Genomic DNA, 14860 nt, shown 5'->3' with positions numbered 1-14860 from the left:
AATTGCTTAAGAAATCATTTTACTTCACTGTAAAAATGTTACCACATAAACTCACTAGCTATCAGTCAATGTAACTTAGAATGGTCTATAAATGACTGCGTTAAAAGGAATAATTTTAAAACTGAGACATTCTGGGGGCTGGCCCCGTGGCCGAGTGGTTAAGTTCGCGCACTCCGCTGCAGGCGGCCCAGTGTTTCGTTGGTTCGAATCCTGGGCGAGGACATGGCACTGCTCATTAAACCACGCTGAGGCAGCGTCCCACAGGCCACAACTAGAAGGACCCACAACGAAGAATATACAACTATGTACTGGGGGGCTTTAGGGAGAAAAAGGAAAAAAATAAAATCTTAAAAAACAAAAACAAAACAAACTGAGACATTCTTTAGCTTTCATAGGTATAATCTTTATTTTGAATTTAAATAAATCCAGGAGTTTCTATATTATTTCAAAGAGAAAGAAAACATAAATAAATGAGTCCTTCCATGAAGAAGGGAAAGATAGTAACTTTGGAATGTTTAATGTTTGTAGAATTTGCTTCTGAGCATCCCTTATTTATTTACGTGTTCCTTAACTCCCTGACATTTTGATATTTGATTCAGCATGCTTTCGCTCTTTAAAGATTCTGGCCAAAATAAAAGAATTTATTTTCCTTTATTGTCTTTATTATTAATTAAATTTTTGTTTTATTCCTTCACAAATTCAAGCACTTATATTTACCTCTATTAGAGAATATATTTATTGCAGAATAATACCTTTAGAGCTGCAAAATATAAATTTGATATGAGCCCGGGATCTCTCTAGAATGGAATAAGATGTGAAATATGCCAAACTTATAAAAATATATTTTTACATTTAAAACTTAAACTTTGTATATTTTTCTTGGAGCAGCGATCTGAACCCAGGCAGTTTTACTCCACAGCCCAAACTCTAAACCACATTCTGTATCTTGAAGTTGACCATAACTGAGTTTGGTAGAAAAAAAGGCACTGCTACCTTTTTTTGTTTTTACAAAGAAAGGAACTCAAGAGAAAGGTTTAGTTTCACAAAGAAGATTAAATATGAGGAATTTTGGGAATGTTATGTCATCCACTATCAAAAAAGATCGCTTAAGGCATCAACACAAGAAAACAAGTTTTAATATAGAAGTAAAAATACGACTAGTAACTCCTTTCTCTACCAACCCACCAGACATGTTTCCATAAAAATAAAAAGACATAATTCTTAAAATGTCCTCACAAAAACATAATAATGTATTAAGAAAGAAGACAAAATAAAAAAACCCAACTAGATAGAGCACAGTGCTGGAGGTAAATGGATGTACTTTCAACCATGTAATGAAGGATGAGCTGAGAATGATACCTACACTCTGGAAGCACCAAGATAGATGACCTGATATGAGGAATATAAAGTCTTCGAAAAGGATTTTATATATGTGTGTATATATATATATGTTATATAAATATATAATTTACTCATATAGAGGGGGACATACTAATATATATTTATGCTAATATATAATTACATTTATATATTCATGTAATCTATATTAATATTTATGTATATTATATATAACATATAGCATAAAATGCATTTTATGAAATATAATACATATTTCATATATTATAATACATTATATATGGTATATCTTATATATAGCTTACTAATATATAACATATATATTCATTAGTATATGCCCTCCTTCCTGTAAACACTTCTCCTGTGACGGTTGTACCATAAGAAGTTGGCCAACCTTGGCTTCTGTCTCATGTGTGGGCTCTTGCCCCAGTAGGCAGCCCATCTGAGGGCCTCACAATTGTGGGCAACCTTGGACAGGCTTATTTAGATATGTCTAAACAGAAAACACATTTCTATGCTCCAGAGTTTTCCAACATTTTAGGCAAGAGCTAGAGAGCTACTGTTGGAGGAGGCTGAGAGCTTACAGTCTGACAGAGACAGCAGAGAGTGCTGGACGTCTGACGAGGGTCGGGAGCCGTGCAGTGACCATTTGAATTTGTCTTTTTCCTTTTCCTTTTCTCCATCTTTACTCCGCTTCTTCCCAAGGTCTTTCGCATCTGCTTTCTCTAACACATTAAAAAAATGTAATCCTTTAGCTACAAAACCTCAAACTATATTTCTTATTCAGTTGCTGTGTTGAAGAAAAGGTCAAAACAATAATGTTATTTAAATGTAAAACAATTGACACAAATTTCCCAAAACACTACTCATCTCCAGTTAGAAACATTAAAATAAAGCAAGAGAAAACTTTGAAAATTGACATGTGTTGTGAAAGACAGGCAGCATTATTTATTATTGATTACACATATTTTTATGGTAAATGGAGATGATCATTTAAATATAATTTATTTACCTAAAATTATAGGGTCAGGCTAATTTTCTCATCTTAAAAAGAAAAAGCAGCAAAGCACGTACTTAAAGTCAAGTCCTAAATGTGAAGCCCTCTCAGATGGTCCTTATTTGGAGCCTCCACCTCAAGGAAGTACAACTTTCTGTCTCCAGGAGTTCTTCTGGTGCAGCCTAGATGCCAACCAACATCCACAAACCAACATCTTCTTGCCAACATGACTTGTGTGGTAAAATTCTGCACCATTTGAATTTCTATTCATATTTACATTTCTATGAAACATGTCGCCTTCAACTCAAAAAAAAAAAAAATCCTCCAAGATTTTTTATTCCCTAACAAGGTCCTTCCAATTCTGAAACAGAAATTTCAGATTGCTGCCATTTCGTTCTCTCATCTTCTGCTAAATTTGTAATTGCCATTGGTCAGGTTGTTCATCTTTTAAAAACTTGTATAAATAAATACTATGACATTAACACCTGGTAATGTTCCTTAGCTTCTAAAGTAAACCTGTCTATATCTTAGCTTTTACAGTAGATTTAACATCAAGGTTAGATACAAAACTGAAGATAACTGTCACTTAAATCATAAGATGAGACATTTAACTGGGAAACTAAGATTTAGAAAATAGGTTATCAGAATTTCATTTTGTAGGTTTTCCACGCATATTTGACAACTCAATAAAATTAATTTTAGCTCGCAATATATGATTTCATGTATGATTTTAAAATAAGACTATAAAATCCTTCAACCTCCTATTCAGAATTCAGAATTTAGAAATAAAATAATACATAGTAAAAATTATAAATAGAAAAAATACACTATTTCACATAGAAATTTGGATAGTATGCAACAACGTTTACAAAAACGTGTTTTTGCCAATGCCCTAAATAAATGTGTCCCTCCTCTGTCATTTCATCCCACCCATCTAGCAAACCCCACTCTGAATAAAGCTAGCAGCTGAGTCCTACAGCAGACAGCCTCCCCTTAGTTTGGCAAACCTCTGCCATATGTATTTTATATCACCATGAGAACCTTCGTCTTCCACCTCCACCTCACTCTCAGTTCCAAGATAGGCTGCCGATGAAGAGAGAAAATAGAAGCCTTTTGTCAGAACCCCTCAGCTTCTCCCTAACAAACCTGTTCACCCACTGGCATTTGCGTCTGTCCCCTTCCGTGCCCGGGGCCCACCAGGGTGAATGAAGAGACTGTGGCTCCCCTGGGTTGGTCCAGTCCCTCCCTCTGGGCTCTCTTAATGCTGCTCTTCCTGCCTTCTCAGGAAGCTTACACTATTGCTGTCATCTCAACTGTATTCTCTCAATCTTCACTTAAAAATACTCAGTTCTCCCCCAATACATGAAAAATATTAATATCCTGTATGAGTCCACATAGTCCGTCTCAGCTTCCACTTTGTAGTCTCCTGTTCTTCACAAACTTCTAACAGGGTTGTTTGTACATTATTTTGCGCTCCACTTACTTCTTACCCCTCTCCAATACGTCTTCCACTCCCACCTTCCACCATTGCCCAAGGACCTCCACATCACAAAATCCAACAGAGAATCTGGAGTTCTCATCATATTTCAACTCTTACTATTTGACACAGACTATCTCTCTGCTTCTTGAAACATTCTTTTCCTTTGACTTCAACAGCAACGTGCTCTACTGGTTTTCTTCCTGCTTCTCTGGCCATCCCTCAGCCTCCTCTGCCAGCTCATCATTTTGTACCTAGCTCTCAGATGTTTAGCTTTCAGGCTCAGTCGGAAGCTTCCTAATTTTCTCACTCTATGCTGTCTTCTTGGGGATATCATCCTTAGTTGAATTTAGCATGTATTTCTCGATGATTCCCAAAGGTATATCACCAGCCTAGAACTTCTGACATGAAAAGTCCACCTGATTTTCTTAAAAGGCACCTCAAATTCAATGTGTTCAAAATGATTTTGTAGTCTCTCCTCATAAAGTCATTCCTCTTTTAGTCTTTCTCATCCCAGTTAAAGGTATCACATTTTTTACTTTTCAAATATTTTTCAAATCATTCACCTGATCTGCTTCTCCACTCTGACTACCTTACTTCCCTGCTCCAAGCTACCACCGTCTCTGACGTGAGCTGATGCGACAGTCTCCAAACTGTTTTTTCCATGTCCACTCATGTAACTGAGCCCTGAAAGGTCCCTGTCGCCACCCCCACCCCAAAGTCTTTTCTTCTCAGAAAACCAGAATATTCTTTTGAAAATGTGAATTAGATCATGACTCTACTCTAAACTCTTCATTAGCTGTCAATTGCTCTTATGATAAAGATCAACAATCTTAACATGACCTAGAAGAGTTGATATGATCACTCTCCTACCTACTTCTCCATGTTCTTCTCAAACTACTGTATTCCTCACATCCTCTTCTCCAGTTAAACACATCTTCTACCATTGGTCATTCCTCCTACTGCCCATGACCTTTATATCTGCTGTTCCCTCTACTTGGAATGCTCTTCCTTCCACGCTCCCTGATCTTCCTCTAGACAGCCCTCTCTTCTTTGCAAACACAGCTCAAAATTCCTTAGGGAATTCTTCCCTGATGTCCCAGACTAGATCCCCCATATGAACTCCCATAGTTTCATATATTTCCCTTCAAGGCTCATGTCTTAGTATATGATTATGTTTTTTAAATTAATGTTAGACTCTCTCACTAGACAATAAGCTCTAGGAATTGAGTTCCACGTCTGATTTTGTTTACCAAATTATCACTAACTCCTGGAACATTTACTGGTATTCTACTAAGTAAGTAGTATATTTGAATGGATGGATGGATTGATGGATAGATGGATGTTAACTTCTGATACATGAGAAAAGGTTTCTAGGTTCAAATTAATTCAGATATACTGGATAAAAAAATTGATTAGGCTTCTTTTTATTTGCTTTCTTTCATAAATTAATTCATATTAGGTCATTTCAAAAAGGGCCTATAATAGGCACATATCACTCACACACTTGATCTTGGTGTATTTTTGAGGAATATTTACAGTAATAATTTATGTACAATATACTATGGGCAATGCTGGTAGATAAGACCTTGATAAAGAATAATTCAGACAGAATATCAATTTTTTATAAAACAAATATTCGAAAGATCGTTATAGATATTATCAAAGTATACAAAAAGTCTTGGTATTTTCTAGTATATTTAATTCTATTTACTATACCAGCATTATTGTTCACATGCACAGCTACATGAAATACTTTAGAAAATATAAATTAAATAATTACTCAATATATTTCCCATTTTAAAAAGAGAAATAATCTTACACTCAGTAAAATAACTTGAAATTGTATTTTTCAAATTTGTACTTCTACCTTACAATAAATGGCTAGCAAATCATAATCTAATCTGTGTCCATTTCACATTTCTTGAAAAAAATGGTATAACCTTTCTCCTCTGCTATTTTGGTCCATTCCACTCTACATATAAGAAAGATGTGATTGATGGAAATTGAAAACTTAATGTCTCTTTCTATATTAATACTATATAAATTTAGTATCATCAAAATATATAATTGCCTTTGATTTTTAAAGGCAGTAAAATATGGAATATAATTAACATATAGTAAACACTATTATGAATTCTAAAATCTTAGAAAGGAAGGATCTAAACCATTTTCACAACACCTAATAAATGATAATGAAAATAAAGAATCATTAAATTCAGAAATGATTGTAAAGTGTTTATATACAATATCCGTATTGAATAACATTGTGATATAAAATGTCTTACCCTTTGGAATTTTGTCACTTTTTTCAGGTGTCTTTAGTGTTGTCACTGAGCTTTCAGGTTTGAATTCTTTGCCATCTTTCACTTCCTTCGCTGGTTCTTTTAATTTGGTATCTACCACTGTTATTTTGCTTTCAGAGCTGGACTCATCTGACAGCTTAAATTCAGGCAATATTTCTTTCAAGAGCTCCCAAACTTTGTCCTTATATCCTGGGCTTAGATAAAACACATCAACATTAATTTCCAAATTAAGGTCTTTAGTTCACGTCAAGAAATTACCGACAGAAAAAATCAACTTGCTATTTCACAAGACTAATTTCAATAGTTACTTCAACTTTTAGTTAAAAAACACTATGCATTCATTCATTCAACAAGCTTTGACTGAGTGCCTACTGTGTGCTGGGCTTTGCTATGCAGAGACTAAACATGGAGTTCTAGTTCAAGATGGTGACATAGGAGGATCCTGAACTCATTAATTCCTGTGGACACACCAAATCTACAGCTACATACAATTTCCTCTGAAAAAAAGCAAAACTGGGCTGAGCAACTTCTACACACCTGATGAAAGAGAAACAAATCCACATCATTGCAGGTAAGAGAGGCTAAGACACAATGTTGCCATAAACGCCGCTCCCAGCATGGTGACCCACAGTTGGAGGAAACTCACAACTCTGAGCTTCTCTCTGAAGAGCAAAAGGTTTGACCTCACATCTGGCGCCTCAACTTTTAAGAACTGCATTTGACAGATGAGCCTCCAAAATGTCTAGCTTTGGAAGCCCCTGGAGCTTGCATCCACAAGACCCAGGAGCTATAGCAAACTCAGAAAGAGTTCTTATAAGCCTCGTACAACTCACACACCCCAGGGCCCAGTGCAGAGGCAGCGACTGAAAAGAATCCAAACTTCCTGAAAGAGGCTTATTTGCTTATCTTAGAACATTGGCCTGAGGGGCTGGTTGCTAATTAAACACACATCTATGGGCCAACAGTAATCCTCTTTAGAGATCTTGGAGGGTGGGCACTATCTTCACGCTCTCCCTCTGCCATTCTCTGGAGTGCCGGTATTTCCTGGAGGGGAGCAGATAAACACATCTGGTGCCCTAAGTTTTACATCTGGCGCCCTGATTTTTGCAGCTGCTGTCCGGGAGATGCCTCTTGATCAAGTGGCTCCAGTGGTCAGTGGAGCTTTCATTCATGGGTCCTGCAGGACAGTTAAACAGCTCTTAACCAGCTACCTCCCCCCACAACAGGCAGAGATGGCAGACTGAAAGGCATTCCTAGACTTTCTGTGAGAGAGGCCTATTAGCTTATCTTCATAGCCGTAGCCTGAGGGGCAGACTTCTAATTAAAGTCACATCTAGGAGCCAACTACAATCCTCTCTGGTAGGAGCCATTTTTGTGCTCTCCCTTGGTGTCTCCCAGAAAGGAGCTTGTACAAACATCTGGTGCCTCAGGTTTTCTGTTTATGGCCCAGAGAACACATCCGTTGCTAGCATGGCTCTGGTGGCCAGTGGGGTTTGAGTTAACTGGTTCAATGGGCTGGTAGCAAAGAAAGACAGTTCTTAATTGGCTATCATCTGAGGTGTCAGAGCAGACAGAAATGCCCATCTCCCAGTCTTCCTCTGACTTGTTTCAGTCTATTTGCATACTTTAAAATTTGTTAGCTCAGGGCTGGCTTCCAATCAGGCTGAATCTAGGTGCTGACTGAGATCCTCCCCTTTGGGACACTGACAGGTCTTGGCAAACTGTCAACTACTGGGAGGCTCTAAAAATAAAGTAGGCTGTGTGGTCCATCACATAGATTTAAGAGACAACCAAGAGCTAGGGCAGAGTTGAACAAAAAGGTTACTCTCTGACATGAGCCCACTTCTTCAAGAGCAGGAGAGGTATCTGTTTTATCTAATCAGTAGTCAGTACATTAGTAATCTAGAAATCAGTACAGAGAGTCAAGGAAAATGAAGAAACAAAGGAATATATTCCAAACAAAAGAACACATTATAGGGACCCCAGAAGGGAAAGAGAGGAAAAAGGGCAGAAAAGTTAACTAAAGAAATAATGGCTTAAAATTTCCCTAATCTGGGGAAGAAAATAGACATCAGATCCAGGAACCGCAGAGATTTCCAAATAAGATGCACCCAAAGAGATTCACATCAAGACATTTAAGGATTAAAATGTCAAAAGATAAGGCAAAAAGAGAATCTTAAAATCAAAAAGAGAAAAATAACTTGTTAAGTATGAGGGAACCCTCATAAGACAACAGCAGATTTGTCAGCAGCAACTTTACAAGCCAGAAGGGAGTGATATGGTATACTCAAAGTGCTGAAAGAAAAAACTGCCAACCAAGAATACTCTGCCAGACAAAGCTGTCCTTCAGAATTGAAGAAGAAATAAAGAATTTTCCAGAAAAGCAAAAGCTAAAGGAGTTCATCACCATTAGACTGACTTTACAAGAAATGTTAAAGGAACTTGTTTAAGCTGGAACAAAACGATGTTAATTAGTAGTAGGAAAACATAGAAAAGTATCAATCTCCCTGGTAAAGGTAAATATATAGGAAAATTCAGAATAATTTAATGCTGTAAAAGTGGCGAGTTAATCACTTACAAAACTAGTATGAAAGTAAAAGGACAAAAGTAGTAAAAATAACTTTGTCATACTTGTTAATGGACATACAAGATAAAAATAAATAAATTGCAAAATCAAAAACAAAATACTTGGGGGGGGAGTAAAATTATAGAGCTTTAGAATGCATTCAAATTTAACTTATAATCAACTTAAAATATATTGTTATAAATATAGGCTGTTTAATATAAGCCTCAAGGTAACCACAAAGCAAAAACCTATAGTAGATACACAAAAGATAAAGAGACAGGAATATCAGCATACCACTATAGAAAAATTATCAAGTCACAAAGGAAGAGAGCAGGAGAAGAAGAAAGGAACAAAAGAAATACCAAACAGAAAACAAGGAACAAAATGGCAATAAGTACACACCTATGAATAATTACCTTAAATGTAATGGACTAAATTCTCTAATCAAAAGCCATAGAGCAGCTGAAAAGACTGAAAAAAAACCAAGACCAATATGTATGCTGCCTAAAAGAGACTCAGTTCAGACGTACGTACTGACTGAAAGTGAAGGAATAGGAAAAAATATTTCATGTATTGGAAACCAAAAGAAAGCTGGAGTAGTTATATCAGACAAAAGAAACTTTAAGACAAAGACTGTAATAAGAGAAAAGAAGGTTATTATATAATGATAAAAAGGTCAATCCAACAAGGGAATATATTTGTAAATATAAATATTTATGCACCCAACATAGGAGCACTTCAATATATAAAGCAAATGTTAACAGAACTGAAGGCAGAAATAAACAGCAACACAATAATAGTAGGGGACTCTAATACCTCACTTTCACCAATGGATAGATTATCCAGACAGAAAATCAATAAGGAAACAATGGCCTTGAATGACATGTTAGACCAGATTGACTTAACAGACATATATAGAACATTCCATTCAAAAGCAACAGAATATACATCTGTGGAGATTAAAAAACATGCTACTGAACAAGCAATAGGCCAACAAAGAAATCAAAAGAAAAATACAAAATACCTTGAAAAATGAGATTGGTAATATAATATACCAAAATTAATGAGATGCATCAAAAACAGTTCCAGAAGGCAAGTTCATAACGAGAAACGCCTACAACAAGAAACAAGAAAGATCTCGAATAAAGAATCTAAGTTTAGGTCTCAAGGACTAGAAAACTAGAACAAACAAAACTCAAAATTAGCAGAGAGAAGGAAATAGCAAAGATAAGAGCAAAAATAAATGAAATAGAGACTAACAAGACAATAGAAAAGATCAGTGAAATTTAGAACTGTTTTTTTGAAAAGATAAACAAAACTAGCAAATCTTTAGCTAGACTCACCAAGGAAAAAAGAGAGAGGATTCAAATAAAATCAGAAATGAAAGAGGAGATGTTAAAACTGGTACCACATAAATACAAAGAATCATAAGACAATCTATGAACAATTATACAACAACAAATTAAACAACCTAGAAGAAATGGATAAATTCCTAGAAACATACAACCTACAAAGACTGAATCATGAAGAAATAGAAATTCTGAACAGGCCGACTACTAGTAAAAAGATTGAACCAGTAATCAAAACACTCCCAACAAACAGAAGTCCAGGATGAGATGGCTTCACTGGTGAATTCTACCAAACATTCAATGAATTAATACCAATCCTTCTCCAACCATTCCAAAAAATGGAAGAGGAGGGAACAGTTCCTAACTCATTTTAGGAGGTCAGTATTACCCTGATACAAAAACCAGACAAGGACACCACAAGAAAAGAAAATTATTGGCCCAAATCCCTGATGAACATAGATGTAAAAATCTTCAACAAAATATTAGCAACCTGGAGGCTGGCCTAGTGGCGTAGTGGTTAAGTTAGGCACATTCTGCTTTGGTGGCCTGGGATCGTGGGTTTGAATCCCAGGTGTGGACCTATACCACTCAATAAGCCAGGCTGTGGTAGCAACCCACATAGAAAATAGAGGAAGATGGGCACAGACGTTAGCTCAGGGCCACTCTTCCTCAAGCAGAAAGAGGAAGATTGGAACAGGTGTTAGCTCAGGGCCAATCCTCCTCACCAAAAAATATATATATATATATGTGTGTGTGTGTGTGTGTGTGTGTAAGCAATCTGAATTCAACAACACATTAAAAGGATCATACACCATGATCACTGGGATTTATTCCAGAGATGTGAGGATGGTTCGACATCCACAAATCACTTGATGTGATACACCACATTAACAAAATGAAGGATAAAAATCACATGATCTCAATAGATGTAGAAAAGGCATTTAACAAAATTCAACATCCATTTATGTTAAAAACTCTCAACAAAGTGGATATAGAGGAGTGTATCTCAACATAATAAAGGCCATATATGACAATCCCACAGCCAATGTCATACTCTACATTAGAAAGCTAACAACTCTCCTCTAAGATCAGGAGCAAGACAAGGATGCCCACTCTCACCAGTTTCATTAAACATAATACTGGAAGTCCCAGCCAGAGCAATTAGGCAAGAAAAAGAAATAAAGGGCATCCAAATTGGAAAGGAAGAAATAATGCTCACTATTTTCAGATGCTGTGATATTATATATAAGAAACCCTAGTCACCACCAGAAAACTGTTAGAACTAATAAACAGGTTAGCAAAATTGCAGGATATAAAATCAATATACAAGAATCAGTTGCATTTGTATACACTAATAATGAGCTACTAGAAAGAGAAATTAAGAAAAGAACCCCATTTACAATTACATCAAAAAGAATAAAATGCCTAGGAATAAATGTAACCAAGGAGGTAAAAGATTTGCACATTTAAAACAATATGATGTTGATAAAACAAATTGAAGACATAAATAAGTGGAAAGATATTCCATGCTCATGGATAGGAAGAATTAATAGTTAAAATCTCCATACTATTTAAAGTCATCTACATATTCAATGCAATCTTTACCAAAATTCCAATGGCATTTTTCACAGAAACAGAACAAAGAATCTTAAAATTTGTATGGAACTACAAAAGACCCCAAGTAGCCATAGCGATCTTGAGAAAGAAGAACAAAGCTGGAGGCATCATGCTCCTATTCAAACTATAACAAAAAGCTAGAGTAATCAAGGCAGTATGATATTGCCATAAAACCAGACAATAGATCAATGGAATGGAATATAGAACCCAGCAAGAAACCTATATATATATGGTAAATTAATTTATTACAAAGGAGCCAAGAATATACAATATGGAATAGATAGTCTCTTCAATAAATGGTGCTGGGAAAACTGGATGGCCACTTGCAAAAGAATGATAGTAGACCATTATCTTACATCATACACAAAAATCAACTCAAAATGGATTAAAGGCTTGAACGTAAGACCTGAAACCATAAAACTCCTAGAGAAAACATAGGCAGTAAGCTCTTTGACATTGGTCTTGACAATGAACCATAATCCTTGAATTATTAGGTCCAGCTCCAACCACTCTCCAGACAGCCAAGCCTATGTATACAATCGCCTAATAGATGCCTGTCCAAAAACAATCAACCAATTAATAAGCAAGAACATCCTGCCACTACCTTCTACTTATGGGTCAAGTTAGAAAACTGAGGATGACCAAGTCTCTCTCCTTGAGACACGCATCAAATAAAACACTATGTCCCTTTGATCCTGTCTCCTCTTACTGCAGTAGACGACCTTTTCTCCAGCCTTGTCACCACCTCCTCTCTAGAAGCCCCCACCAAACTCCTCTGGAATTCCGCACACGCCAGCCCCCCTGTTTCAGTCCCACCACTGCTTCTACTGCTCCGGGTGATCGCAAGACTGTTATGACAGGATCATCCTCCTGTCTAAAATCCCTCAATGACATTCCATCACTGTCAGAAAGCTGTGAAAATGCCTTACCTTGGCATAAAAGGCCTTTGTCTATTTTGCTCCTCTCCACCCCCACACTCACCCCTCCTCTAGAATCCAGCCGCACATAATCTAGTCACGTAGAACCACGTGTGCTTCTGGGAGTACACCCTCCTCTCTTGTGCTTCCATGTTATTCTTTATTCTCTGAGCTGGCTTCTCTACCTCAATCAGCTGCACTGATTTCAACCAATCCTTTGAGATCAGTTCAAGTGTACTTTCTGGGGGAAGTAAACTATACGTTCCTGCTCTGAGTTCCCAATGAATCTCTTACACTTTTATACTTCTAGTACAGCCTTTTAAAATACTTTTTAAGCTACTCAATTGACCAACATCTCTTGAGAACATACTGGGTACTAGTCATTCAGTGTTGTCATTCTAAGGCACAGATGGCACAAGACTGAGCAAGACAAAAAGGGTCCCTACTCTCATGCACTTTACCATCCCAGTGGATGGATACGAGAGAAAGAAAGGATAACAGGCATTGATAACTTCCATGATGAAAATGAATAATGGACAATCGTATATGACATAACTTGGGAAAGGAATAATTTAGACTTCATGGTCAGGAGGCCTGTCTGAGGAGTTGATATTTAAGCTTGGAGAGACCTAAATATTATGATATACCAAGCCAAGTGAATATCTGATGGAAGATTGTTCCAGGCAAAAACAAAGAAGAGCTTGTGTAAAGACCATGAAAGACAATGAGTTTAGTATATTTGAGAAACGGAATGAAAATGTAGTCGGCTAGCTAGTGGTTGCCAAGACAGAGATGAAGTCAGGGATGAGGTTGGAGATTGTGCAAGAGTCAGACAGTACAGATCCCTAAGGCACAGCATGAAGATTTTAAAATTTCATTTGAGTGTATTGGTTAACTACTGAAAGGCTTTAAGCAAGGCAAGTGATATGATCTGATTTATGTATTAAAAATTATTCCGGGGTTGACCCTGTGGCCTCGTGGTCAAGTTCAGTGTGCTTTGCTTTGGCCACAAGGATTCAGTCCTGGGTGCAGACCTACACCACTCGTCAGTGGCCACGACCACACTGTGGCAGCAACTCACATACAAAATAGAGGAAGATTGGCACAGATGTTAGCTCAGGGCTAATCTTCCTCAGCAAAAAGAGGAAGATTGGCAACAGATATTAGCTCAGGGCCAATCTTCCTTATGAAAAAAAAAATTATTCTGATTTCCATGTAGAGAATTAACCAGAGAAGGGTAAGTTAGACACAGGAGGACCAGTTGTGAAGCTGTTGCATTGTGCATGTGAGCCATGATGGTGAGTCGATCTAGGATGATAATAAGAGAGATGCAGAAAAATGAATAATTCAGAATGAGTGGAGGAGATGCTATTGACAAAGATCAGTAAGGAGTTGTATGTGAGAGGTAAGGAAAATGAGTGAACAAAAATTCCACCTAATTTTTTTTTTGCTCAAGTAACTGGGTGAACAATGGTGTAATGTACTAAGATGAGGCCTTCTAGGAAAGGTACAGGTTTGGGAGGTTGAGAATTAGTTTCTTTCTGGATATTTTAAGTTTGAGATAAATTTTTGATGTCCACATAGCTACATGAATTAAGTAGTGGTGTATAAGTACAGACTAGAATGCAGGAAAAGGTGATGAGGCATGGCAATGCGAACTGGTAAGTCACTGTTAGCTAGAGTGCTATTTAAGGTCACAGGACAGGAGGGAGCTGTGCTGTATACCACCATTCAGTGGTTGAGCAGGGGTTGAGGAACCATCCAAGAAGGCTGAGACAGAGCAGCAAATCGGACAGGAGAGAAATCTAGAGAGTATGTTGTTGTGGAAGCCAGGTGGATTTGCAAGAGGAAAGAGTTGCTCTTGGTTAAATGCTAGGTTGCCAAGTAAATGGGTCAAGAGAGGTGACCCCTGGATTTGACAATGTTAAGGTCTCTGTGGACCTTAAGAAGAGTGGTTTCAATAGTGTGGTAGAGAAGGAAGCACAAAGAATCAGGCAGGAAGCTACTGGGAGGTGAAGAGATACAGTATGTATAGACCACTCACTCATTAAGACTTTCTCTGAAGAAAAAAAGCAAGATGAACTGGTGACTTGAGAATAATAATCAGTTTCCTTCTGCATCTGTGATTTGCTCCGATGCCTGAACTGCCTGCTAGTTATCATTGGATCTCCAGTGCCTGGCAGATAGTGGGCACCCAATATATTTTAGTTTTGCATTTAATCCCACAACAGCTCTGCAACATAGACATTACAAACCTAATTGAGGTTTAAGAGGT

General features: G+C 37.1%; 1 protein-coding gene across 4 annotated transcripts in view; it reads right to left on the bottom strand.

Moving 5' to 3' along the window:
- ADGB (androglobin) overlaps window positions 1-14860 on the bottom strand; it is a 172883-nt gene that overhangs the window by 102068 nt on the left and 55955 nt on the right. For all 4 annotated transcript variants that reach the window (XM_070506834.1, XM_014850646.3, XM_070506839.1 and 1 more), the window contains exons 8-9: window positions 6119-6330; window positions 1941-2081 (exon numbers count right to left, since the gene is read on the bottom strand). In XM_070506834.1, coding sequence (XP_070362935.1) covers window positions 1941-2081; window positions 6119-6330 — 353 coding nt within the window. The remainder of the gene's footprint in view (window positions 1-1940; window positions 2082-6118; window positions 6331-14860) is intronic.

Source organism: Equus asinus, chromosome 1 (genome assembly GCF_041296235.1).
Source record: "Equus asinus isolate D_3611 breed Donkey chromosome 1, EquAss-T2T_v2, whole genome shotgun sequence".
Taxonomy (NCBI): Eukaryota; Metazoa; Chordata; class Mammalia; order Perissodactyla; family Equidae; genus Equus; species Equus asinus.
The sequence above is the reverse complement of the archived record's forward strand: the minus strand, read 5'-3'. Positions and strand labels throughout refer to the sequence as shown.